The 24,316-nt window shown below is 39.5% G+C and overlaps 1 protein-coding gene across 5 annotated transcripts; it reads right to left on the reverse strand.

The window, feature by feature from the left end:
• Nucleotides 1-7,971: 7,971 nt before the first annotated feature.
• BIVM (basic, immunoglobulin-like variable motif containing) lies at nt 7,972-24,239 on the reverse strand. Of its 5 annotated transcripts, none has more exons than XM_088136475.1 (10): nt 24,145-24,239; nt 18,770-18,915; nt 16,980-17,106; nt 16,632-16,727; nt 16,387-16,491; nt 15,488-15,582; nt 14,048-14,180; nt 12,643-12,726; nt 10,513-10,609; nt 7,972-9,289 (listed from the first exon to the last, which is right to left on the reverse strand). In XM_088136475.1, the coding sequence occupies exons 4-10, from the start codon at nt 16,643-16,645 to the stop codon at nt 8,996-8,998; spliced, it is 822 nt and encodes a 273-aa protein (XP_087992601.1). In that variant the 5' UTR covers nt 16,646-16,727; nt 16,980-17,106; nt 18,770-18,915; nt 24,145-24,239; the 3' UTR covers nt 7,972-8,995. The 5 variants fall into 5 exon arrangements, with proteins under 5 accessions (XP_087992601.1, XP_087992599.1, XP_007424129.1 ...); XM_088136473.1 differs by having other exon boundaries at nt 18,770-19,362; XM_007424067.3 differs by having other exon boundaries at nt 18,770-19,362; nt 24,081-24,236.
• Nucleotides 24,240-24,316: the final 77 nt, after the last annotated feature.

Raw genomic sequence — 24,316 nt, forward strand, 5'->3', positions numbered from 1 at the left:
AAGTCTCATAGGCAAGCTTCATCTTAATGAACTTCTTTAGAAAAATCACCAGTGTTCATCAACGGAGGGAAAATATCCATGTAGAATTTGACAGGGCCACAGCTGCATTGTCAGGTTTCTGATACAAACCTTGGTTCAACCATAATTGTTACTCAATGATTACAGTGTTGAGGAGTCACCACATGTGATTTTACCTTATATAACTTGAAACATAACTGAATTGGAACAAGAGAGAGTGGTATCGGCCTTCAAGCATCTATGCTTTTTTCAACTCAAGTTCACCTGAATTTTTAAATTCTATTTTGTTTCTGAAACAGTATCCATTTTTCACCAACAGATAGCAATGAAGATCATTAAAAAATACAATTAATATGATTTTAAATCCGCTGGAAACAAAAATACTCAGAATATGCCCTGTATGGTTCCAGCAGCTTGCCTAAATAAAATAGAGTGTTGGATTTTCTGGCAGGAAGATAATGGAGCTAGCTTGATTCTGAGTTCCACAGCCTGGGAACAGCCGTATTCCTCCCTAGATGCATCTCTGCCACATTTTCTCTCACTGATACCTTTAGATGACTAAGAGAAGAGTTTCTCTCTTCTCAGTAGTTGGTCAGGTCCAGACAGCTTGGCTTAAATACAGACAGTGCTATTGCATTCTGTTGGTAGTCTGTACAAATATGATTTTTTTTTTTTTTTTTGTCTGCGCTCAGTCATTGCTGACCCTGCAGTGACTGCTTGGACGAGTCCTTGCAGTTTTCAAGGCAACTGTTTTTCGGAAGTGGTTTGCCAGAGCCTCCTTCCTAGGGCAGAGCCCAGCTGGCGAGCGCAGGAGGCGGGGTTTCCGTTGCTTCGCGCCCTTTTTGGGCGCGCGCAGTTTTTCGCACTTACCGGCAACTGCTCCCAACTCCTTTTTTGCAAGGCGCCGCCAGCATTTTTCCTCTCACCAGAGTGAGAGTACCCATTTATGACTAGACCAAGAAATCAGTGCCATATGACTCTAAAACTACTTTTACTGCAACTGCTATAGTTACAGAATCTTGAAAGTCTGAATGTACTTTTCCCCTCCCTCCTTTTATCTTTATGTGAACTAGGGAGGGGTTTGTCTGGGATGTAGTTCATTGGAAAGGACTCAAGCCTCTGTTGCCTTGGTAGTGTCTTTTCCTTCTCTCCTTCAAAGAAGAAATTCCTTATTTCTTCTACAGGTTAATACTTGGATGGGAGACTGCCAGGGAATACCAAGACTATAGGCTAGACTGAGAAATGGGAGGGAAATCCCATAATAAAGCAGTAGCAGGCCACTTCTACATTGTTGCCAGGAAAACTACAGAATGATGTAGCTTTAGGAAGACCGCAAAGCCTTTGAAATAAATGTTTCATATCATGCAGGAGGAACATATGCACAGCAGTTTTTTTCATCCCCAATTTTTAAAGCAGCTGCTTCTTTTTCCAGGCTCATGCAGTTATTTTGGAAGCTGCTCCGGAGGTATGTTCATGCACAGCCACTTTGCTTCACCAAAAGCAGAAGAGCCCAGATGTTCCTTGCAAATAATGCAGCCATTCTAACAATTAGCAAAGAGGTATATTATATGTGCTCCTTCGCATTGATCAGCACATCTGTTAAAATGTTTTTGCTTGGCTGTAATGAATATAACATATTTAAAAGCCCTAGTTAAAAGTCTGCCCTCAGAACTCTGGATCAGCTAAAGTTTCTGAATACTTTTAAAGGCAGTCCCATATAGGACACATTGTTTTAATCCAAGCAGGATGAAACCAAAGCTTATGTCAGACTGGAAAAAGCTTATTTGGTACTCTAGTGTCAACTGTGCTAATGCATTCCTGGCAACATATGGAATTTGGACATTCATGTTAAAACAGTGCAGGAGCATGAGGGCTCCTTGTAGAAGATAACTGTACACAATGCTTTATTGTAACCCATACCTGCCTAACAATAGGCTCTTGCCCTGGGTTAACTCCACCCTCCTAGGCTTTTCAGGTCAATGTAGCCACATAAATAAGTCTTTGATGGTTAGCCCTTATAACAAATACAAGTTTTAAAGTTTGTAAATTGATATACAATCTTTGCCTTCCTCCAAAAGTTCTTGCACTTGTTGGGATTAGCATCGTTGCTCCTCTTCTGGTTGCTGCCAAGCTCCAAGCCAAGCTCCAGGCAGGAATTGCACCACAGCAGGCTGCTTACCATAGCTTGTGGTCCTGGCAATTGACTGATCATTCTCTTGCTTGCCTGTAATACAGTGTTGTCCAAACTTGGCCACTTTAAGATGAGTGGACTTCAAGTCCACTCATCTCAAAGTGGCCAAGTTTGGACAACACTGCTGTAATAAGTTGTAAATCCCCAGACGTCACTTCCTGCTTCCTCGTCTGCTTGGTGTCTTCTGATCCTTAACTTTTCCTTCTACACACCCACACTTTTGCAGGCTAAAGGCTTGGGTGGCGTGAGGCTGCCTATGGACATTGGCTGGTTCCTAAAAATGCAAGTGTGTGGCTCAATTAGCCAGACACCAGAACGTGGGCGTGGATGCTTGTGAGTAAACTGTGTGGGGGATGAATGAATGAATGAGCCCATCTCTCAAGTTTCTGAGGCTGTAAACTTCTACAGCCCTTTGAGAGAAAGCATGAGCTTAGCTTTGGGGAAGGAGGGGGGGAGGAATTGTTTCTGCCGGGCTGCAGCTGCTTTTCCCAAATCCAGACAGCTACCCCAGCTTCATTCCCTCGCAAGGAACACATCCAAATTGAACATGAATCTTTCAAGGGAGTATAATACCATCCAACACATATTGGATACCACAAATACCAGGACTTTGACTGATCATAAACACTTCCATTTTGTCTGGAGTGTTTTTCGCTTCATCTACAGTAATCCATTATTAACATCAAATACTGACTTACCGCAGCTTCATTGCATTTGTATGAAAAGGAAAGAGAATTGGACCTCATCAAGGTATGGAACTCCAGACAATCTCTGCCAACAACTTATATAAGAGATCAGATGGAAATTTATGGAACCCCATAATCCAACCATAAGAAGGAAATCCAACTTTTCCTCCATGAGAGCAGGAAGCCAGACCTTCCCACCTGTCTCACCCTCCCATTCAATCTTTCCACAGCAAGCAAGGTAAAATTTACAGGTAGAATGGCTCACCCAAAAGATTAAAATGTGGCAGGAAGAGTCAAGATTCCTTGAACCTAAAGACACCAAAAAGATCCCCCTAATCAAATAACAAAAGAGCTGGCAGGAAGAGCTAACATTCTTTGAACTTAACCGAAACCTTAATCAAATAACAAAAGATCTTTTCCCCGAAAAGATCTGCATACCAGTCAGGCAGTGCTAGACAGGCAAACACAGGATGCCTGATTAGAGGAAACCAGCTCAGTGGGGTGCCTGACCTCAGAGCGCCCCCTCTTGGAAGTCCAGCTAATTACACTTTTTAAGAACTTCTAGGCTCTCTCTTCGCCGGCTTTTTCAAGAAACATCTCTTGTGTTTTTATTCTACTGAATCGTGATGTGAATGTGCCATACGATAAATAAATAAATAAATTCAAGAAACAAAGGCAAGGTTTCCCTATATAAAGGGCTCTTTGGGAATTCTTGCTCGTGGCTACCTACAAGACCCGATTCTGTGTGCTGTGCTGTCAAAAATAAACTTTTCCATCTGTTTCAAGCAACTGCCTGTGCATTTTATTCCCAGCTCAGAAACAAACTTGGTAAGATTTGTGGAGTCCTTGGGGTTCTCCGAGCTTGATTGTTTTCTTGCAAATGTTTTGTTACCTAGCTCGGTAACATCTTCAGTGCTAGTATGGAGTGGGGTTTGCTCTCTGTTTATATACTGTGGCTTGCCCTGCCAGTAGGAAACAAAAGAGCAGAACACCTCCTCACCAGCAATCATCACCCAGATAAGCAGAGATTAACACCAAGATAATCACCAGACATACAATCAAGCTGTAAACCATACCCTAATCAAGGAACCTGGGGGGGACACACACCCCCACCAACATTGGCAGGGCAAGCCACTGTATATAAACAGAGAGCAAACCACTCCATACTAGCACTGAAGATGTTACCTAACCGGGTAATGAAACGTTTGGAAGAAAACAATCAAGCTCAGAGAACCCCAAGGACTCCACAGTTCAACCCTAAACTACATATATTCTCTTCTATTGGTAAGATTTCCTTCCAACACAACAACCATGGTATTGATAATTACTCAGCTCACACCAGTACCTAAAATGTGTTCAGGTAATATTAACTATCATACATACATACATACATACACACACATTTTACAAGAAGACACCAAAGTTATGTCTGTCCTTACTATAACAACCATAGTTTCCATTTTAATGTGAATATGAGCAATTATTTATCTGCAGTTAGCTAGAACGTGGCAGGTCCTTGACCATCCAGCTCTCTTCCCCCAATACACACACACTATAAAACACTCAATTGATTCTCCAACAGATATAAGGCTAGCATAATAATTATTTTGCCTCTATGACTACAGCAGCATAGGCTTTCCATTCAGCACAAAAGATGGAAGAGCAGGTATGCCAATGCACACTTGCAAGTACATAAATTGTAGGTGTTGATCTCATTGCTTTTCACACCTAAGGTGACTTCCCTTAGAACAGTAACCCTTCAAGGCATCAGCTCCAGAAAGCTGATGTAGAGCTTCTGCTGAGCATAGTAACCAAGGATTCAGGATTTTCAAAGAACTAGGATTGTGTAGTTTTCATCTAGCATCTTTCTGGAGTTTAACCCTAAATTAACAGGCAGGCGGCAAAGTGAGACAGCGCAATCACTCACAAACTTTCTGGGCAAGACAATCTGCTGGCTTTCCTCTCCTCACTGGGGTGGAGGAGGTATGTTTGCTGATCTGGTCTGCCCCAAGATAATAATCGCCTCTTGCAGCAGCGTCAGGCATTCTGCACACGGGGATGCAATCAAGGAGAAGGGAAGGGCTTCTACCGGGAATGTTGATTCAGGAGTCTGTTCCTGCTATCTGGTCTTTGTTTGGAGTCTCTCCTGAGCATCGGTCACTATCTCCCTGGGCAAGGCAGCCGAGTCATCTTCCTCTCCCTGCAGAGAGCGCTTGAAAAGCAAACAGGAAATTCAGCACACAGGCATCAAACTCAAGTTTCCAGGCCCTATAACTTCCTTTCTCTAGATGAGCAGAATTTCTCAAATGTCCCCTCCCTCGCTTTACTGGAAAAGCAGGATCAAAACTGGAGAATGAGGGAGAGTGATTAGCCACCTGCCAACTCCAAATGCGTCATCTTTCAAGAAAAGAAGTGACTGACAATGCTGGGAAGTGAAAGTGAGATATGCCCTACCTGCCTTGGATCTCTTGTTGGAGTGGGAAATGTAAAGAGAGCAATTCAAAGAAGTATTACACTTGCAGCACGCTGGCTGCTTGTTGTATAGGATGAAACCTAGCCACGTCAGGAGCAGCATCTAATTGCCAAGCTGTTGGTGGCACTACTAAAGTAGACAGGGTTCCTCAACCTCGGCAACATGCTGGCTGGGGAATTCTGGGAGTTGAAGTCCACCCATCTTAAAGTTGCTGAGGTTGAGGAACCCTGAAAGTAGAGATAAAATGAGAAACTACAGATGGCTCCACCATGTGGCTAACGTGATACTAATGCTACCCATTGGTTACTGAGCAAAACTCCCCAGCTTCTAAAATATAAATGGGATTAAGAAGTGAATTAGGATTAGGTCTAACGTACTTACTAGATTGAATGGGGAAAATGAACTCCCAGCTCCTCTACTGCTGACAACCTGAAACAATCCCCAGAACAATAAAAATATTGCTGAGTATGAAAACTGCTTACATCTTTTCGGTATCTTGTTAGACGGTATGAAAAGGTAAGTAGGGAAAAACTTTTCTATCTCTCTTTGCCACAAGCATGGAAAACAAACAAATTATTCTCAAAGTTCAGAATATTATGTTCATGATTAAATTTACAATAAGCAGCTTTGGGAAAGGGAAGCAGGGACAATAGGCAGTATTTTGGTTAATACTGGATATCTTTCACATTTTTATGGGAAAAAGATCAGTTACAGCAGTAGTACTTCATTATCTTTGGGCTATGTTCTAAAATTGATAGAGGATTTTGATTTATTTCTGTGATTATGTTGGTCAATGAATAAGTGATACATTGTTATTTAATGTTTTTCCCCCCTCCCACTTTTAAATTTTTTTTTTAAAAGAAATGTCTTAGAACCATAGAATCATAGAATTAGAAGGGATCTGGGAGGTCATCAACTCCAACCCCCTACACATTGCGGGATTCACTACACCATCCCCAAGACATGACTATCCAGTCTCCATTTGAAAACCTCAAGTGAAAGTTAACTTTCACTGTATTTTATATATTTTTGAAACTTTCTATTCTAAATATTTGATTGACTATTTCAATTTATATGGCCACCCTTCTCAGGTTCATGACTCTGGGCGGCTAATAGTGTTACAAAATTTTGCTTTACTTCTGTGATGTGTTCCACAGGCAACTTGCTCTGCCAGCATTTATGTTGCTCCAACAACTGTTGCTCTTGGCTAACATAAAGACTAAAAAATTTGGCCTACATTCAGAGATTGTATTATCTATTATCACATAGCATATGGTCTGCAAGCCTTCTATACAACTCTTTTACCAGTAAGATGTAGAAATTAAAAACAAATATGAGAGTGGAGACAGACCCTTTTTGGTAAAAATATGCTTGATAGCCATTTCATCTTCAAAATGTTAACAAGATAATCACAAACATTCTTGATGGAGATTACAACTGTATCTCTAAAAAATCTTGAAGCCACAGAATAGTTAATGAGCACAAGTATACTGAGATTGTCAGGAATTTATCAGCACAAAATTGTGAGCATATGTGAGCATTCTTCAGATATTTTAAACTCGTTTAAAAATTCAACATCTGACAACAACTGAATGCAGTGTACAAGGTGTTTGGGAATTATGCACATTGTAACAGGTACAATTTGGACTGGCATATTCTCAGATTTACAGTGGATTGTGCAGAACACATAAGTCATCTGACATGGTTCACTTTGGCCCAAAACCTGTTTGAAAATAGGCAACAGAAAATGTTGGTACAGCTTGTTTTCACTGACTTTAGCTATACCATTTTTATCATCATGAAAATATGTGGGTTCAATTAGGAATGAACTCTCAGATGAATACTGTCAGTAACTGAAGGTTAACTTTCTCCTTCATGCAGATTATGGAAAAGATTTGCTCAGGCATAAACCTTAAGTTACAAAAGAGACTACAAAAGACTCTGATCTTATATCCTGCATTAAAAAGTTTTATCTTTGGCTCAGTTCACTGCTCAATTCAATGTGTTAGGAAGGAAAATATGGCACCATTCCCAAATCTGAATGAGTCTATCTTTGTGGAGCTGGAGGAATTAAGTCAATAATGCACATGTGTTTTGCTACCTCTTTTGTGCCAGTCTTCACACAGCCCTCATTACCCTTCCAAATAAGATGTAGAATAAAGGAAGATTGTACCTTCTTCCTGCTTTTCGACTCATGCTGCAGATTATAAGAACATTGCATGTTTTCCTGTTGCTATAGGGATATCTCACAAATGATCAGAAATGCCTAGGATGAACAAAATGGTTTGTTGATGAACACACCCCAAAACCAGGGTTTGGTTCCTTTGTGATTTTGGGAAGTAGAAAATTCTGATCTGTGATTGAAATAAATTAGAAATGACTGATTCCCCCTCCCCCACATTTGGGCCAACTAGTTTCCCAGGGGAAAATCTTGTTATCTTACAGAGGGATGTGAACAACTGATTTTTAGTACCAAGTTTCTACAAGCATAGATAAAAGATTGCCCAAAACTTGGATAAAATCCCCCCCCCTTTAATAGTCTCCAGTTTTTCGTATCCAAAAGACAGACCTACAAATTTAAAGAATGAGAAGGTAATCAATGGATCAAGATCTTTTTTATTAAAACATTTTTTTCTCCATGAGAACCAATATTATACTTCCAAATTAAACTACTTGATATGATCATTTGAAAAAAATACAAACAGTGCTCTGGCTGAAGAGGTATATCGCTGTGGCTGCCAGTTTATTTGGGCACTTAAACATCTTCCTCAACAATTAAAGTTGTAAAGTGAAAGAGAATTAAAATATTACAAGAACTGACTGCAGCCCAAGAAGGAAAGTTTTGGTATTCACTGGATAGCCATATGAAATGCGTGAGAGGTTTCTTTAAAAGCAGTCAATCAACTGAGAAGTGAATTCAGGTCACACAAAAAGTTGCTACAGAAGTATATGACTGGCAGTGGTGGTTTTGGTCTTTACTGCACCACTTCTAAAAGAAACAGGCAGTTACCTTATCTTTCCATTAGATTTCATAGGTTTCTTGCCTGTAACTACAAACTGCCGACTCAAACAGTTTAAGTTGTATAGAACAAGATTTCCACTGCTAAACAGACCATCAATTAATTATATATTGACATTTAGTATTTTGTCAGTTTTGAATTGTACCAGGATGTCCTTATTGCATTTTTGAAAATATTTAAAAGCAAATATACTTTATACATTTGTCGTCATTATATAGTTTGCGATTAATTAATCATTTTCGAAGATGATAATCTCATGCTTTGACTATAATCTGTATCACCTAATAACAGACTCTCCTGTCCACAAATGTTTTGATCTACATCTGTTCTGATTTCATGGTCTGAAACATAAATCAATTAGTAATTATACTAGATTGCCAGTGCCCGGTGTTCTGTGCTTATCTTTTTATTAACTATTCTTGTTATTTCCAATATATAACTATTACAACATATTAGTATTATATACCAATTACATACTTAATGCAACAAACATTCCTAAGATTGTGTTTTATATGAAATTTCTCTCCATTCTTTTCTCTGTGCATAGTAAGTTATTACTATGCTTTAGGAATGTATTACAGTAGCACAGTTGAAAAAGTGTTCCCTTTTAGTCTTTCCCATCACAGTCGGTATAACGTTGAAGGCCACTATTCCGCCTTTCGTGAAGATGAGACAGCTTCCTCCAAACAGAAACTTGATGGAAGTTAGCACTGAATGATCTTCCAAGGCGCCCACGTTGCTTCTTGGAGATGTTGTCTTCACTCTCAGATTTGGCTAAGCCCTGAGCTGGAGATGGGGGCTGAAGTTCTTGCTGAACGTTTCCAAATGGAAAGTTCCAAGGACCAAACCGATGCCAATTAAACCTCTGCAGAGCAATGATACAATGTAGATTCCCCCCTACCTAAAATGAAAGACAATGTTTATTAAAACAACAATACTTCTCTGTCAATATATTAAGAGCTAAGGTCGCTATCCATTTGAATTATTCTTTTCTTTGTATTTTACACTGGGTTAGATGGTTTTACTGATTAAAATCTGTGGTTACAATAAAAAATTATTCTATTTAATTATTCTAATTAAATGTTCGAGTTAAACATTTAATTAGCATGGCTACCTGTAATTCCCCATTCCCATTTCAGATTTTTGTGCCAAACTTTTTCTGTCCACGCAGGGCAACTGCTACATCATTCTCCTCATCCATTGATGAGGAGTTCTAGTTATTTGAAAATCTAGTGAAAATATTTTCAAAATGCAGCCCTTGAATATACTCTTTGTACAGAAAGAGATGAAGGTTTGGAAATTGCTAGAGAGAGATTTCAAGTTGTCCAGCCAACTTTTTGGAATAACAACTCTGCATTTGTTTATTATATTGCCATATCATAGGTGTTGGAGAAGATTCCTGACAATATTGTGGACAACCAAAGAATCATTGAACAAATCAACCCAGAGTTCTCATTCAATGCACAAATGAACAGGCTCAAATTATCCTACTTTGGACACATTACGTGAAGACCCAGCTCTCTGGAAAAGGCTATAATTCTGGGAAAGGTGGAAGGAAAGAGAAGAAGAGGATGACCAGCAGCAAGGTGGATGGACTCGGTTACCGTGGTGATGAGTGCACTGTTGGAAGACCTGAAAGACCAGTTTAGGGATAAATTGTCATGGAGAAAATCTATCTATGTGATCGCTAGGAGTTGAAAATGACTTGATGGCACATAATCAATCAATCCATCCATCCATCATAGTGAATTTGAGGAGCTAAAATCTTATTTTGGATTGAGAGCAGCAAACCTGCCATAGCCATGCAAGGATAATGCCTAAACATGCCCTGATGTGGGTCTGTATCCAAAGGTGGCAGTGCCTTAGCAGAAGAAACTAAATTTTCATATAACTAGATCACAGCAATTTATTCTTGTTCTGCTCAAAAGAATATAGCATGCTAGTTTGAAACAGAGGGAGGAACAGACTAATGAAGCCATTTCTGTTTTTACAAAGTGGAAACATATTTTGCCAATGCAAAATAATCTTTCCATAGTTACAATAATGACAGAATATCTGAATGCATTCCATAAATGCTACCTCATGTCAAACATGCAGCCGTGCTTTAATATGAAGCATTCTTACCTTCTTTGTCTTCCGATATTGAAGACCCCTTTCCAAGTGCCTAATATCTAGGTATTCAGGATTCTGAGTGTTTAAGTCTGTTACAATATCTGCCCACCTACACAATAAGATGGAAAGAAGTTCACAAATGCAACAAAAATCTAGACTATCATGCTTACTAGTTTTTCTCTGAATCCTAGATAGACAAGAATTCAGACTTAAGTATACTCTCCTGTACAATACGTAGCAAATGCTGACATTTTTCCTGAAATCAAGGGCAAGGGTATTAGTCCTTTGATTCATTTAGCAGGTACACATAATGCCACTTTACTATCCTTTTCCTCCTCTCCTCTCTCTTTCACCAATTTCTTACTTCATATTTTAGCTTTGTGTAAGAAAAGCATGAGAAAAGTTAATACAGATATCTAATCTGAAGGAGTTCCAAAGCCTCCAAGGAGATGCAAACGCTTCCATTCATACATTCCCATCAAATATGCTTCTGATCTTGATAGGAACCCAGAAGGATCCTTCTCAAAGATCTTAAAGGCCAGGCACATTCATAAGCAAGAATACGATTTTTAGAAGTCTGGTTTAAAATCATGTACAGTTTACACCTCAAACCTGTTCTGAACTGTGTCCAGAAATGGAGTGGTAATCTGTGAAGTCATGTTAACTGTCTCGTGCTTCACATATTAGCTCCAATCAGTAAATATTCTGCTGGACCAGTAAATACTTTTTTCTGGACCACCTGATGTTTTTAATTACTTCTTATAAGCAGCCCCAGGGACACCTGATATCTAAGTATTTTTCAGGTCAATCTAAATAAGGCTGCAAAGAAGTTTTCTAAATAGATCCTTATTAATACTACTGTTTTATTCAATGGCAGCTAGCAAATATGTTTTCTTAACAAAAAAGGCAAATAATACTTAGCCTCTTCTCTTAGCTTCTTCATTATTTTTTCATTCACAATCCACTGGGGTAAAATTGCCTAGACAGTATCAGTATCTTCACAAAGAACATGTTGCACAGGTACAGTGGGATGTAATTACTGAGGCATGTGTTACTGCTAGCAGATTTCACAGAATCATAAGGTTGGAACGTATGTTGGAGGCCATCTGGTCCAACCCCCTGCCCAGTTCAGGAATCTTCATACCATTCTGGACAAATGGCTGTCCGGTCTTTTCTTGAAAACCTCCAGCGATGGCACACTCATGACTTCAGGAGGCAGGCTGATCCACTGCTTAATAGCTCTCAGAGTCAGGAAATTATTATTTAACTTAAACTTCTACCCGTTAGTATGTAACTATGTATGTATGCGCTTATTTTATTTTACATGGCTGCCCATCTCAAACCCTTCTATTCCTTCATCTAAGTCATTTATGAAGATATTGAAGAGTACTAGGCCCAGGGCAGAACCTTGAGGTACTCCACTGTGTACTCCCTCCATGTCGACACAGACCCATTAAGCACAATGTATTGGCTATGGTTCAGCCAATGCGAATCCATCCGATAGCGGGGTCATCCTTCCCACATTGATCCAGTTTATTAAGAATGGGCTATGGTCTACTTTCTGAAGATCTGATATCTCTAGGAATGGTCTCAGTTAATTCATTAATATTAACAATGCAAATCTGGGAAGTGAGGTTCAACATTGAATCTAGCTATATATCCAAAAGCAAATACGAAGAACTGTGTTCAAATATCAACAAACTACATTATTTCATTAGCACCTAAGATGAATGTCCATTTTCTTCCATCCCCAATGTAAATATATCCTGAATGGGAAGATTCTTTTTTTTTTTTAAATAGAGTTAGTTTTCGAAACACTGATTTTTACCCCGCTCAAAGTTTGATTCTCGATACTTCCGGTACTAAGAAGCAGCACGCCAGAACAGCACTCCTTTGGGGAGGTGGATAAAGTATTAGCTCTCTAGAAAAGAAATCTCAGCTAGAACATGCAAATTTCGAAGTTTCAGCATAGAACTTTTTTATGTTGCACTGGAAGACACCAACACCTGTTTAGGAATTCGTGTCCTACACTTAGGTTTATTCATCTAGGGATCGGTGTTCATGTAAGTGTATGTGGATGCTTACAGAATGCTCTGTATCTGAATTTCTTAAATATTATGTGATCTTTTTAAGTTCACTTACTTTTTGCAGTGAATAGTGGGGTGTTTTCTGCTTGGCTCCCCAATGAGTATCCAGGATTCCACATCTTGCTGTAAGAGACGTCCTCTGGTGCCCAAAAATGATAAACAAAATGTTTATCATAGTCAGCAGCTTTATAAACAAGCAATCTAAGTTGTCGCTGGCCAAAATGAATAATTAACTGTTGTACGGTTACATAAATTTATAATATTAAGCATGACTAAAAGATATGCATTTAATGACGATCAACCTCATCTTAAGAAGAGGCAAAAATATCCACTGATCCTAGTGTTTCGTAATATAGGAAGTATTTGCAAACTTATTTCAAACTACTCTGTATCCACAGAGAACATGTTATTTGCATGTTAATTAAAATAACAAATGCATTCTTCTAAAAGTTGACTATTTTTCAGCAAATGCATCCCTTCTCTAAATATTTCTGCACACAGGGCAAGACCTCTGCTCTAGAATTCATCTTTACTCCTACTCAGAAAGATGGCTGTAGCTGTTTCTGCCATAAGGCAGCAGGCTGGATTCAATGGCTTTTAAGTTCCTTCCACGTCCCTAATTTCCTGCAATGAATTGGAGCTAATCTTTTATTTTAGTATCAATGCAAAAAAACATACATACAATGCAATGCTTTATAATCTTTGTATAAACACTGTTTTCTGCCCCTTTAAATGCACTTAGAGATAAAAGGGAATGTACAATCTCATTCATATGTATTTTTAAGGAAAGAATGGCAATTCCTACATATGTGGGTTCCTCCAAATCAACACATCTGTGTTTTTAGCTGAAGTCAAACTAATGAAATTGCACCAATTCACCTAATGAAAAAATAAATAAATAAAACTTGCATGCACATTTCAGTTAAAAAAATAAAACTCAAAGATTCTTAATGAAGATTTTTAAAGGCCATCCTTCCAAATAAAAGAAAGAAAACTGATACCAAATACAAGATGAGTAGACACTTAGAACACAGCTCAGATTAAAGGAAGAAATCAATGCATTTATCATAGAAACTCATTTTTCATCTAATGATATTCTATACATTTGTTTAAAGACATTTAAATTGCATTCAAAATGTTCTTTCAGACTTGTCTGGCGACAAAACAATTTACATAGGTTTATCCAGAGAAATCAGAGAAAGTTCTTCTTCTAGAACAAGATTTGCAATCTAAGTTAATATTCCTCCTGTTTTACAGAACTATATCTGGAAAAATATTGCCACCTAGTGATTGTTAATGCAGATAAACCAACCCACATAGGTATACTACATGATCCTACATCTCATGTTTGCTAATAAAGTTATAATGTTAATATGAGCAATTAAAGGTTAGCTTTTTATAAGATGATTGCAGCTGTGTTGCTACCATTTGTGATATCAAGTAGATTATGAGGGTCTTACTTATATGCTTTGCTCGGTTTTATTGGAGTTGCTTCAAATCCAATTGGACAAAAATAATGATTTTGGCAATGATAAATATATGCCATTGATTCATCTCGCAGCCCTTGTGTTAGTTTTGTTAAAGCGCCCGAAGCTACAAATTAAAAAGAAATAAAAACATTATGAAGGTGGTTTATTTGATATTAAGAAGAAACATACTTTTAGATTTAACATCAGTTAAAAAAAAATTATGAACTATTAACTAATGTTTCAGGGACTCTAATCATATTAATATAATGTAACATAATGTAAAATAATAACATACAGGTACTCCTCACTTAGTGACTGCCTTGTTCAGCGACTGTTTGGTTTATTTGATATTAAGAAGAAACATACTTTTAGATTTAACATCAATTCAAAAAAAATTATGAACTATTAACTAATGTTTCAGGGACTCTAATCATATTAATATAATGTAACATAATGTAAAATAATAACATACAGGTACTCCTCACTTAGTGACTGCCTTGTTCAGTGACTGTTCAAAGTTATAATGGTGCTGAAAAAATAACTTTACGACCAATGACCGCATTTATGACTTTCACAGCGTTCCTCAGTCACATGATCGCCATTACAATCAGTACACGTTCTCCTGCGCCTGACCTGTTGTTTTTCTTTTCTCCCGCTTGCAGAGCAGAGAGATTGGAGAAGAAGGGATTACAAGACAGTAAGCAGGCACACAATGCGGAATACACCGGCCTGTTTGTGTAGCATCCTTGTGGCTGCCGGTGCCAGTGCATTGCTTTCAATGTGTATTCCCTATTGTGTGCCTGCTTATTCTCTTGTAATCCCTTCCTCTCCAATGAATGTAAATGCAAACATTAATTCCCTTCTTGCTAATTATCCCAGCACCAAGGTGAGCATTCCAAAGGGTGGGGGAGTGGGGAAAAGGAAAGCACTATCACGTGATTTCCCACTTAGTGACCACTTCACTTAATGACAGAGCTGTTGGTCCCAATTGTGGTCGCTAATAAAGGACTACCTGTATTTTAAACACCTCTCAAACAATAGCCTTGGTTATTTTAGAAGCAAATACTTGTCCAGACAGATAATTTCAAGTGAATTGCAACATCTCTAAAGTGGGTGGAGAGCACAGATGTGGCTCCATCCCTCCATTGCCACATTCATTCAACTCTCCTTTCCTGAGCAGAGGAGCTCTAGTGACAGATCTTCAGAGGAAACAAGCCTAAGAAAGGTAAGACAGCCTTTTCTCCATATTCAACTGGCAATTGGGAGCATAAAATCCAGGAAAAATTATGCTAATCCTACAAAAAAAAAGTATGCAAATTCAACTGTGAAAAACAAATGAACTTTCTACTGGACTCTCCACCACCACCCATTTCATTCTGCTCTTTTAACAGCTACAAAGAGTTACTCACATCATTAAAACTGCCTTCTTACCAGTTTCTCCAGCAGTCTTATACTTCCCATGAGGTTTATAGAGAAAATAGGAACATCCTTTTACATGGAAATAATCATTAATTTGTCTGAACCACCTGAAAAGTACAAAGTGCAGAATTTTGTATTTTAAATGCAAATTAGCAATTTTAAATGCAAATTAGCAATCAAACCATTAAAAAAGTATTTCTCCTGGCACACAGATCACATGGCATGGCTAACATTCCCACTATCCCTTAGTCAGATATGTAGCATAATTATAATCCCAGTTCATGCATGCTTATTTGGGACTGCAGCCTGTGTTTGTTTTAAAATATTTCTTAGAGGTCTAACATTGCTAAAAAACACATTGACTTTAAACACCCTTGATTCTGATTACAGACACATTTGTTTCTTTTTCAATTTGAGAATAAACATTCCCAAATTCAGTCATTCCTTTCTTCTGATCTTATTGGAGGACACCCTCTTTCAAACAACTTTTCCTAAGCTCCATGTTTGTTTTGTTTGGCCAACTTACTTTACAGTCCTTCCCTCTCCTGCTTGCTCCTGCTTGTCCTGTCCCTCTTACAGAAGTAATTCTACCAGTAACAATCGAGGCTTCTTTCGTCTTTCTTCCATATGGCCCAAATGCAACCCAGCCACATGTCACATGGATTACTACTACAAATAAATCCGCTTATAGATTAGAATTTGTTGTGTTTAAAACAGTCTACTAAGATTGTTTCTGTTTATGTCACAATTATGTATATGTTTTCCTAGAAATCAGTCAATGAGGATGCTATAGAACTACCAGCCTAATTTTCTTTTCCAGAATAAAAATTATGCATTATACACACAGGCGCCCTCCCGCCCATTATGCATTCAGTATTATGAGCACAAGACAGTTCCAGAACACTTTTCACCTCATTAACGTAGTATTTCCAGTAAACGGACCAAATCGTATCTCTTCAAAAGGTGGTTGGAAGCCCAAGATGTACAAAGCCTCTTCTTGAGTAATAGGGGACAAGCTGGATTTAGAAGTCAAAAGTTCAGAATATAAACGGCTACAGAAAACAAGGACTAAGCTGCATCTTAAGCGTGCTAATTACAATGAAAGCCTCACTGGATCCCCAAAAGAACACATTTAACATACTGAAGATCAACTTACTTTCCAGCTCCCATTGTGCTATATAGGAAATTCCAGCAAGAGACTAGAGAGGAAATCCCACAGGAAGTCTTATATTGGGGGCGACTTATGCAGTACCTTCAAAACAAATTTTAGAGGCAAACTTTCATTTGCAGTAATGAAAACCACAAGGCTTAAAACACGTTGCAGTTTTACACGTCTCAACTTCCTCCCACAAAAATGTCTTCGGCTCTTGCCACACGGCACTTAGATGCCACCAAACTAAAAAGGAAAAAGGCACGGTTCCCCAATTATAAAAAGTTTATTTGCCCTCTATTAAAGTATTCAGCCATACAGAACTATAGCAATAGTAATGTTTTCAAATACTACCATCTCCGGAGGTCTAACACTTTCCGTGGCTTTATTTCTTCCAGGGTGTAATGCTGTGGACATTCCCTGTATTGTTTACTTCTTTTATCTACAATCGTTTTCTTGCTTCCCTGTTTCTTCAGATTCCCTGTAAATAAATTAAATAAATTATTTCTAAATATTCAGGATATTAAAGAATCCTATGTTTGCATAACGATCTTTCTTTTTGACCCCTCTTCCTTAAAGGGGGGTCAAAAAACTGGACCCCAGACAGCACACCCACATGCTCCTCAAAATATCTTTTGCAGTTCAGAACTGAATAGCTACATATCCCTTATCAGCATATTTAATGCCCCCAAATGTTCCATGGCCAAATAAGTTTGGGAAACATTGCACTATGACATTTTGATCCTCCTTCAATTTACTTCTAATAAAGCCTTTAGCTTAACACTAAACTTTTATTCTTCAGATGAACTGAAGCCTATACTGATACACACGGAATATATTTATGTACAGTGATACCTCGGGATACGAACGCCTCTGCTTGCGAATTTTTCGGGTTACGACCAGCTCTGGCCCCAAAATTTTACCTCGGTTTGCGAACTCCGCCTCGGGGTACGAGCCATTTTCCGCCCGTGCCACATGGTCCGCGGCCATTTTCTGCCCGTGCCACGTGGTCCGCGGCCATTTTTCCGCCCGTGCCACGTGGTCCGCGGCTGTTTTTCCGGCCCTGCCGCGTGGTCCGCGGCCGTTTTCGCGCCGCGCCGGGCTGTTTTCGCGCCGCGCCGCACCGGGCCGGGCCGTTTTCGCGCCGCGCCGGGCCATTTTCGCGCCGCGCCGGGCCGTTTTCACGCCGCGCCGCGCTGCACCCGGCCATTTTCGCGCCGCACCACGCCGCGCCCGGCCGCTTTTCGTGTGGTCCGTGGACGCCAGAACGGATTAACGGTAATTACATTGAACCTTATGGGAAATTGCCTCGGGTTGCGACCAAATTCGGGCGGAGGGCGGAACGGATTAACCGGATTTACATTGAACCCTATGGGGAAATTTGCCTTGGGGTGCGACCAAATTCAGAGGGCGGAACGGATTAACCGGATTTACATTGAACCCTATGGGGAAATTTCCTTCGGGTTACGACCAACTCGGGATACGCCCAGAGTCACGGAACGGATTAAGTTCGTATCCCGAGGTACCACTGTATACTCTTACTCTGTAATACTTCATTCACATTCACCCTTCCTTCCTTCCAGTGGGTCTTCTACTGTCACATATGAATCTGAAAGTTCCTTGGGACATGGCTTTATTATTTAAAATGCCATAAATATAGAAGGTACAATATCAGATTTTAAGGCAGCCATTTCTCTTTTGGGGTCAGATACAAATGGTGATCTGCATATGCTGCTAATTATTGCAGTACGATTTTATTGGCCTGCAAGATCCTGTTTTATTTTATTTTTATACTGCTTTGAGGATTTGAGGAACTCTGTTACTAGAATCATATCAATATTAATTTCCATCTAAATAGTAAGTTGATGCTAGGAATAAGGAAGAAAACCTAATTCCCCATGAACATTCCAGTTGAGAATGACTGATGAATATGTAAATTAATACAATATTCAAGATGTGATTTTAACAAACTAAAAAAATTCTATTATTTTATAAAATTGTTCTTAACTATTAAAACTGTAGTAATATCCAGTGTATAAACAAGCAAGAAGAAGATATTAAGGAAGAATAAAGTATTTTCATCTTTTTTCATTTATTAGAATAAGAAAGACCATTTAGATGCTTAAATAGAATTATTCATATACCTGCTCGATTCTTCAAATCTGGGGATGTATCACTGAATTCAGACTTATCAATTTCCCATGCCAATGGCAGCTTTCCAAGACTAATAGATAAACTTTCCAGGTTAGAATCTTCATTGTAAACTAAATCCGATGGTCCAGTTCGAACACTAATAAAACCAGAATTATTTTCATCATTTAAGGCAGCATTTTCTTGCAAGCAGGCACTAACTGTAGCACTTGGGCTTTTGCAAATAGATGTTACCTGATTTAAAAAAGCGTAGTCTGAACAAATGGTATAAAACTTTTCTCGGGTGTGAGTCACAGGACATCCCCATGGATAATGCCTGTCCCCACTAGAACCCAGAGATGCAACTGAGGTACCTGGAGCACAAAATGATTTTACAGTACCATGCAGATTAACTTCTGAAGCTTTTCTTCCAGTTTTGTGCCCATTTTCTTCAGAATCACTCTCTAATTGAGAGTCTACGATGTTAGGCATTGAATGATCTACAACTTTTTTTCCCCCAGATGAGGAAAGTACGTCAAATGTTTCTTGTGTACTCAAACATAATTTGCACTCCTTTTCCCAGATTTTCAAGATATATTTGAAGTTCCTGAAATGAAAAAGAGAACATCTTTTTAGCTAATAATCCAAGATTCAAAATAGTTTCCAGCAAAAACTTAGGGCTCATTCACAACATCAGTTTTCTCTTCTGTGATACATGTTATGAGAAGAATATCCTATATGAAACATTTCTGGGGCAACTGAGAAGATGCAGAGTTCACAGGAGGATTTTTGTTTAAGTGTTTGTTAAGTTGCTTTAAACCAGCTGAAAGTATATCTCTTCTCCAATTTATCAATGAGGACCCAAAGATCTTCAGATGAAACTGTTCCTCAGCTGATCCCCCAACAAAGCAAGGTGGGTAGCTAGCAGAAGTCTTTTCAGTGGTGGTGCCCATCTTCCTCACAGAGATTTCCCAGAAAGGTACAGGTGAAGACCATTTTTTGTCCCAGGCTAATCGTGAAACATTTGGTGATTTATAAGTTTAGCACTGTACTTATAAAGGGTGATTTCATGCTATATCTGTTCTGCTGTTTTCTATTTAGTTTTTTCAATGATTTTTATACTATGTATAATTTTATATATATTGTACATCACTCAGAGATCTCATTATTAGGAGGTAAGTAAAGAAATAAGTAATAACAGTAATCCCTGAACAACTTGATTTAATTTTCATTTTTGATATTACATGGATAAAGACTATATATCATTCCAGGCATCTTCTATGCTGATGCATATTTGGAACATCACAAGCCTGGTCATGCAAGCAGAGTTCCAAATTTCAAAAGCCCTAAGGCATGCATTTACATTATACTGCATGATATTTCTGAATGTACAATTTGTTATTACAAATGAAATAAACAAAATGTCTGAATGATAACATTGCTTAATGGCCCTTTAAGGTCTGCCCAAAGCTGCAATGCTGCCCATGTTGCACAATTATAAATGGTTAGTGCCAGAACTTGTACATGGAAAAATTGCAACATCAGTTTTTAATGATGCAAGTTGGATGGACTCAATTACAATGGCAATGGGTATATTGATGGAAGACCTGGAGGACCAGGTTAGGAATATACCATCTTGAGAGAGTATAGGCATGTTGTTGCTGCGAGTCGACAGCAACTTGATGGCACACAAAATCAAAAGTAAATGTGATTTCAAGCAAGTGCTCCTGCACCGAATTAAGAACTACTTTAAGATTAAAGCTTGTCTAGCCTAGTGACCATGCAAACAGGTTCATAAAAGTAGTCAGCCAACATTCCTCCTGCCTTACCTACTAGTATTTACTACATACTGTATGTCACTCTTTTCTCACAAATGTGGCATGAAGTAGAGAACAGTATCTGTATCCTAGTAATTGACAAAGTACATGAACAAAAATCTCCACAAAGATAACTATCTCTTATCCTCTTGTAGTCCAATGTATTATTTTTAACAGCAGCCACAACAACACCATGCACATCATGTCATTGTGCAAATGATGATCATTTGCAACTATTACCATTACATAATTTGCACCATGATGTGCATGGCATCACTCATCCACCTTGTAGACACCCGTGGCAGCCTGCCAGGTGCTTTTGTGAAGCTCAGAAGTAGAGTTTGAAGGCCGTATTCTTTCCTGTTTACCTCAAGCAAATGATACAAGATTAGACAGCTCTGAATTCAGAAATCCTATTTATCTATCATGTCAGGTACAAATAGAATTAAACCTTTCAACTCCAGAAACATTATAGAAAAAGTTGTTTTAAAATTGCTTTTTAAAAGCCCTATAAATCAATCATCACCTAATCTTAAAATAAATCCCAAGATTAAAAGTATCCATATAAAAATATTTCATTTTGTTCATCAGTCTTCTCATAGTTTAATATAAAAGGAATTTTTTTCCTTAAATCCCATCTGATATTTTATCAACCTCTACCCCTCCCACCCATTATTTAGGTTTAAAATTCCTAAATGCTTTAGATAAGACTTCCTCAACCTGTGCTCAACAGGGCTGGGACTTCTAAGCATTTTGATTCAAACACATTTAAAAGGTATCAGAATCAGAAGGCTGCTTTTGATGTATCACTGAGTAATTCCTTTCAGTCACTTTGCAAGTTTTATTAAATCCACTGTAAGATTAAGCTACAGCTTGAAAAGGAAAACTAAGTAATTAGAAACCACTCAGTTTAATGCTGCATGTCTAGAGAAGCAAAGAAGGAACATAGAAACATGTTATATATTAGAATTAGCAAAGGACTATGGTTGCTAATTAGAATATAAGAGTCAACAGTCCAACAGATCCAGCATTTTATTTTCAACACAAACATACAGTGCTTTCAGAAAGTATTCAGACCCCCTTCTCTTTTTTCAATTCTGTTACGTTGCAGCCTGATACTATAATCGTTCAAATTCATTTTTTTCTCATTAATCTACACTCAGTACCCCATAATGACAAAGTGAAAACAGAATTTTAGAAATGTCTGTAAATTTATTAAAAAGGAAAAACTGAAATATCACATTGGCACAAGTATTCAGACCCTTTACTCAGTACTTTGTTGAAGCACCTTTGGCAGCAATTACAGCTTCAAGTCTTTCTTGGTATGAATGACACGACAAGCTTTGCACACCTGGACTGGGGGATTTTCTGCCATTCTTCTTTGCAAATACTCAATCAGGTTGGATGGGGACCGTCGGTGGACAGCCATTTCCAGGTCTCTCCAGAGATGTTCAATAGGGTTCAAGTCAGGGCTCTGGCTGGGCCACTCTAGGACATTCAGAGAGTTGTCCCTAAGCCATTCCTGTGTGGTCTTGGTTGTGTGCTTAGGATCGTTGTCATGTTGGAAGGTGAACCTTCGGCCCGTCTGAGGTCCTGAGTGCTGTGGAACAGGTTTTCATTGAGGATATCTCTGTACTTTGCTCCATTCAGCTTTCCCTCAGCCCTGACCAGTCTCCCAATCGCTGCTGCTGAAAAACACCCCCACAGCATGATGCTGCCACCACCATGCTTCACTGTTGCGATGGTACTGGGCAGGTGATGAGCGGTGCCTGGTTTCCTCCAGACATAATGTTTAGAATTGAGTCCAAACAGTTCATCAGACCAGAGAATTTTGTTCCTCACAGTCTGAGAGTCCTTCAGGTGCTTTTTTGCAAACTCCAAGCGGGCTTTCATGTGTTTTGCACTGAGGAGAGGCTTCCATCTAGCCACTCTGCCATAAAGCCCAGATCAGTGGAGGGCTGCAGTGATGGTTGTCCTTCTAGAACTTTGTCCCATATCTCCACAGAGGATCTCTGGAGCTCAGTCAGAGTGACCATCGGGTTCTTGGTCACCTCTCTTACTGAGGCTCTTCTCCCCCAATTGCTCAGTTTGGCTGGGCGACCAGCCCTTGGAAGAGTCCTGGTTGTGCCAAACTTCCTCCATTTGAGAATTATGGAGGCCGCTGTGCTCTTGGGAACCTTCAGTGCAGCAGAAAATTTTTTGTACCCTTCCCCAGATCTGTGCCTTGCAATAATTCTGTCTCTGAGCTCTGCAGGCAGTTCCTTTGACCTCATGACTTATGCTCTGATACACTATGCATTGTCAGCTGTGAGGCCTTCTATAGAGAGGTGTGTGCCTTTCCAACTCATGTCCAATCAATTTAATTTACCACAGGTGGACTCCAGTCAAGGTGTAGAAACAGTTCAGCAATGATCAAGAGAACTGGGAGGCACCTGAGCTAAATTTCAAGTGTTGTTGCAAAGGGTCTGAATGCTTATGCCAATGTGATATTTCAGTTTTTCCTTTTTAATAAATTTACAGACATTTCTAAAATTGTTTTCACTTTGTCATTATGGGGTACTGAGTGTAGATTAATGAGGGGAAAAAGTGAATTTGAACGATTGTAGTATCAGGCTGCAACATAACAAAATTGAAAAAAGTGAAGGGGGTCTGAATACTTTTCAAATGCACTGTACATATGCCAGTGGGCATCCCTATAAATGAGAGCACAAAAATTATTTGCCTAAAAAAAAGTAACTCACTTTTTCCATAACTAGCATAGCGACATGCCTTGCTTATTTATCAGCCACCACCCCAATCCTTCTAATAAGTGTACTGGCAAAGGAGTAAAAGAATCCATTCATCCCCTGTGCTTTTGCAGTAATAATACTAGAAGCAGCCGGAACTCAAGGCTACCAATGAATTGGGGTGAAAGCAATGGCTTCCTCAATTGCATACTTCCAAAAGTGGTATCTACCATGGGTTTTGTACTCCAGTGGGAGATGGTGCACAAGCCCTCTATGAGTACCAGGTTAGGAAAAGAGACTCAGCTGCTTGGCTGCCCAAGATGTGGCTGACTCTCATCTCCCAGCATTTCCCCATTGTTGACAATGCTGGTTGGGTTGCCGGGAGTTGTGCCTCAGCCACACCTGGAGGGTCACGTGTTGTGCAACCACGTTCTATTGTGTTGTTCCACTATTTGCTCTATAAGGGCAGGTGGAGCCCATCTCTTCCCACTATTCAAGGAGGCGCCAGCTCTCTACTGCAAGATTCTCCCTGAAACGTATCCACGCCCTTTCTAATAGGACAACATCTCTATCCACATTGGGTTACACCCCAGGTTTCTGCTCCCCGGAAGAAGCACAAGAAATCCGTCTGTCCTTACTTGCTCCAGGCGGGTGCGCTTCTCTCCCCCTTTCCTGTGTATGGATTAACCCCAGCAACTCCGTAATTTATATATCAATAAAGAGTCTCCGAAAGTCTTTTACGTGGAATTGCGAGGCCCACCTACACCGCTGCCCATCTTTACCTGCTCGCCGGCGGCAGCAGCCCTCCCAGGTCGTGCCACTGCGCGCGCGCCGCCCCGCTCTCACCTGCACGCGCCCCCTACGCAAGCCACGCCCCTTTCCCCGGGCGGCGGATGCGCGCCTATCCTGCCGTCCCGTCCACGAGTCTTCCTAATTCGCGAGAGGGCTGCGGAGTGACGTACGTCGGGCCGCTTGCGAATTACCTTGCTTGTACTTCAGGCGCGTGCTGGGAAGCCGG

Source organism: Python bivittatus, unplaced genomic scaffold, assembly GCF_059951505.1.
Source record: "Python bivittatus isolate LINGU-HERP-01145 unplaced genomic scaffold, Pbiv_v1 ctg000060_np1212, whole genome shotgun sequence".
Lineage (NCBI taxonomy): Eukaryota > Metazoa > Chordata > Lepidosauria > Squamata > Pythonidae > Python > Python bivittatus.